Source organism: Branchiostoma belcheri, unplaced genomic scaffold, assembly GCF_001625305.1.
Source record: "Branchiostoma belcheri isolate BF01 breed outbred unplaced genomic scaffold, Haploidv18h27 scaffold48, whole genome shotgun sequence".
Classification (NCBI taxonomy): Eukaryota; Metazoa; Chordata; class Leptocardii; order Amphioxiformes; family Branchiostomatidae; genus Branchiostoma; species Branchiostoma belcheri.
The window spans coordinates 1-3,641 of record NW_017804109.1 but is presented as its reverse complement, the minus strand read 5'-3'; the positions used below and the strand labels follow the sequence as shown (position 1 = coordinate 3,641).

The 3,641-nt window shown below is 43.4% G+C and overlaps 1 protein-coding gene across 1 annotated transcript in view; it reads right to left on the bottom strand.

Annotated features, from left to right (window-relative positions):
- The window catches only part of LOC109479303 (periodic tryptophan protein 1 homolog), an 8,131-nt gene extending 6,141 nt beyond the window's left edge, over nt 1-1,990 (bottom strand). Inside the window, exons 1-3 of the mRNA XM_019781259.1 lie at nt 1,823-1,990; nt 465-553; nt 1-85 (exon numbers count right to left, since the gene is read on the bottom strand). The exon at nt 1-85 is cut by the window's left edge and continues 9 nt beyond it. Coding sequence (XP_019636818.1) covers nt 1-85; nt 465-553; nt 1,823-1,895 — 247 coding nt within the window. The 5' untranslated portion in view covers nt 1,896-1,990. The remainder of the gene's footprint in view (nt 86-464; nt 554-1,822) is intronic.
- Nucleotides 1,991-3,641: the final 1,651 nt, after the last annotated feature.

Genomic DNA, 3,641 nt, shown 5'->3' with positions numbered 1-3,641 from the left:
AGTCCTCCTCTGCCCTCCCCACAATCACCAGGTTGTCTGTCGGTCTGATGGTGAACGCTTCTCTTTCCTCTTCTTCTACCTCTTCCTGATATAAAATAGTGTACAGGGCTTTAAAAAGGAGGAAAAATCGTACAAAGACCATTTGGGCACCTGCACAAAACAGAAAACACACAGAGGTTTTGAGTCGGTGTCAACACAAAAGTTTCCTTCTCATCAGAGTATGGTAGTCTGGGTGCTATCCTTTTAGTATACCTGGGCTCCGATACTGTACAAGTATACGAGTATGGGAGCCCTGGTGTACAAATATGGCACCAAGAACTTGGTGGAGACTTGGCCAAAAATGTGGCAAACTGCATTTCAAACCATCCATAGTCTTCACAAGCAAGACAACCACTGTGCTGATCTACCTAAAAGTTGGAATATACAAAATGTATATGTACTTATACTTGATTATGTTGACTCACATCATCCTTGACCGTGATGTAGGGGTCGTCCTCATTACTGGCATAGACAGTCAGACTGGCCAGGTTTCCTACCAGGCTGCCTGTAGGATCTAAACATAACAACAACATATTTCAGCGGAAAGAAATGAAACAACTTGCAAAACACCCAAGTATCACAAAGTTTAATTTTTCCATTCTATAGAACAGGTGTTAAATACCTGTCATTATAAAGGGTTTATGGAAAAAGGAGTCCAGTCCGATTGGCGGAAAAAGCAGTCCAGTCCGATTTTGGGGTGGAAAAAACAGTCTGGTGGTTTCTACGAAATTTTACGAAAGACCATAGGCACAATTTTTTCTTGTGTGTGTACTTCTAGTTTCTATGGGTACTTCGAGTTTCTATGAGTACTTCAAGTTTCTATGAGTACTTCGAGTTTCTATGGGTACTTAGAGTTTCTATGAGTACTTAGAGTTTGTATGGGAACTTACAGTTTGTAACTTAAATATCATCATCATCATGCCTCCGGATTATTACTTTCATATAACAATAATTAGTCAAAAGATGAAGCGGTCAACTGACGAGATTTCCAGGGCCGATCCTGCTTGCAAGTAGCCTGATTAAATCGCTTTATGGTTGCCAGCTGCCCAACATCCAGCCGGCCCCTGCTAAAGCCACGCATGGCAGACTTTGCATTACACCGACAAGCATGTAAGTACCGGAAGTACAATTGTAAGAAAGAAGCCCTTAATAATTAACTTTTGTTTATTGTGGATAGGTGACCTGTATGTATAGAAACTACTTTTCGGTGGTCCCAAGAGGTGTAAATCAGTTGTCCGCTATTCCTCACCCAAGGCTGCCTGAATTACGGGTTAAGGCGGCATATAGTGAGTCATATATGCTAATTCAAGTTCCCATACAAACTCTAAATAGTCATAGAAACTCTAAGTACCCATAGAAACTCTAAGTACTCATAGAAATGCGAAGTACCCATAGAAACTAGAAGTACACACACAAGAAAAAATTGTGCCTATGGTCTTTCGTAAAATTTCGTAGAAACCAAAATCGGACTGGACTGCTTTTTCCGCCAATCGGACTGGACTCCTTTTTCCATAAACCCCATTATAAAACTTATCTCCATACCTAAAATCATAAGTTTAAGACATAACTTTGCATACTTGTGTCCTCTGAACACTTGAAGAAGCCACACAGGCGAAACTGGCCTTGTGACAGGCTGAATAAAAGTTCTAAACGGGAACTACTAGTACTAGTATGCTGCTCCAGATGTCTTACTGAGGGACGACTGTGTGAGATGTCGGTTAGTTGAGGAATAAATCCTCTCTACCGGTACTACATGTATATACTGGCTAGAACACTGACTCACCGTCATCGTATTTGTCCAAGTCGAACTCTGCGAGGTCATCTCCAGCCTCCCCCCCTGCTGCCCCGCCCTCCATCTCAACATCCTCTTCATCCTCCTCCCCCTCCTCCAGTTCCTTCAGGTTGTTGGACGTCTCCTTAATCAGACGCTGTAACTCCTCCTTATCTACCTGGACCTGAGGATGTGGAAGCAAATCTTATTCCAGTGCAGTGTAACGTTATGTGCAAATTGTCTCTTCTGTCTCTTATCAGAGGGCCCGCAAGCCCTTTTCCGTAGACCGTAATCGGACCACTCGAAATCGAATTCAACGTAGAACGTAATTGCCGAATTTTGCGTAGAGCGTATTCATCGTTTTAATTATACGTAATGCGTTGTGGCCACTTAGAATTTATTGTAAAGAGAGGTTTCCGAATTCACCGTAGAGCATTGTCGGGACCCCCCCTTGCAGGCCCCCACCACTCTCTATCAGTCTGTGGGCCGGCTTGGTTGTGTTTAAGCCCGAGTTCATTGGTACAGGGCTTTTCTCTGGCAGATGATCAATCCACATGACCTTTCTGCTTAAGGCCGCACAACACAGTATTTATGGGCGAACCCCGTAGTCAAAAGTAGTCCGGGCACAAAGTAGTGCTGCACAATACTAGAGAAGGGTGCAGAGATTGTTCTGAACATGGTATCGAGATAGAACCTGTGGTAAATGTTAGAGGAATACGTCAGTTTTGAGACTGTAGAAGTTGCATTATGGTGCGTGTTCAGTCGGCGTAGATTTGCGCTTGGATACTTGTCCCGCCTAGTACTGTGCGTCGGCTGCAGTTCCATGACCTCCGCAGTGGCGCTAATAAAAGAGGGCATGAGAAGAAAACTAGCCGGCAAATTTAAGCTCATTTTCGCATATGTTGTACACTAAACCCTGAAATTAAACATATCAAAAATCTGAACCTTGCTTGTGCACCCTACTATGATTTTCAGTGAGTCGAAGTGAGTTACTTTGGGGTCCTTAACTATAGAAATCCCCATAGGGCTAAAACTGTGTTGTGCCGCCTTGAACCCCCACGGGAATTAATAAACCGTGTAAAATTCGGTGAAATTTGCTTAGTATATCTGTTACTGACGTCGGTTCAAGTAAAATACACCAGTTAATTTCACCGTAAGACCTCCGTTGCCATGGCAACGGCCACTAGGACCGTCCCCTATGCTTTACTATGGGAGTTCCCCACTGGCCCGAGAACGCGTACCCCCCCCCCCTTTTTCTGCCGTAAAAACGGCTTACACTAACTAAAAATCACTCAGAACGTGAGAGGATACAACAATGATACCCGCTAGCCAGAAAAAGTCGGCTGGAATAGTAAATTTGACCTGATAAGAAGACCATTAAATGGCCCGTCATTAGGGCCTTGTACGGGACCTACAGTACCGTTCGCGTTATAGTTACCCTAACGGCCGTTACTAACGCGTTTTTTTCCCGTTAGTTTTCCGTTATTAACTGGTTACTTTTCCGAAAGTTTTCCGTTACTTTTCCGAAAGTAACGCGTTTCTTTTCCGTTAGACTTCTCCATTCATATGCAGGCGCGGTAACATCATAGGAATAGTGGGAGGAGTACTAATTTACCTCATGCGGGGCGGGAAATTACCGATACACACCGCTGGAACAGCGGAAGGAACGTTGATCTAGCCTGCATTTTTCTATATTGTAACGTTTAAAACGTTTTAACGATCACCGGCGCATCAATTAGATCGACATTTTCTTTTGTCACTGTTGCCCAGGCAAGCGTTTCTATAGTTTGTCAACTTTATTTTGCTGTTTTTCTCTGTTTGTTAACTTATT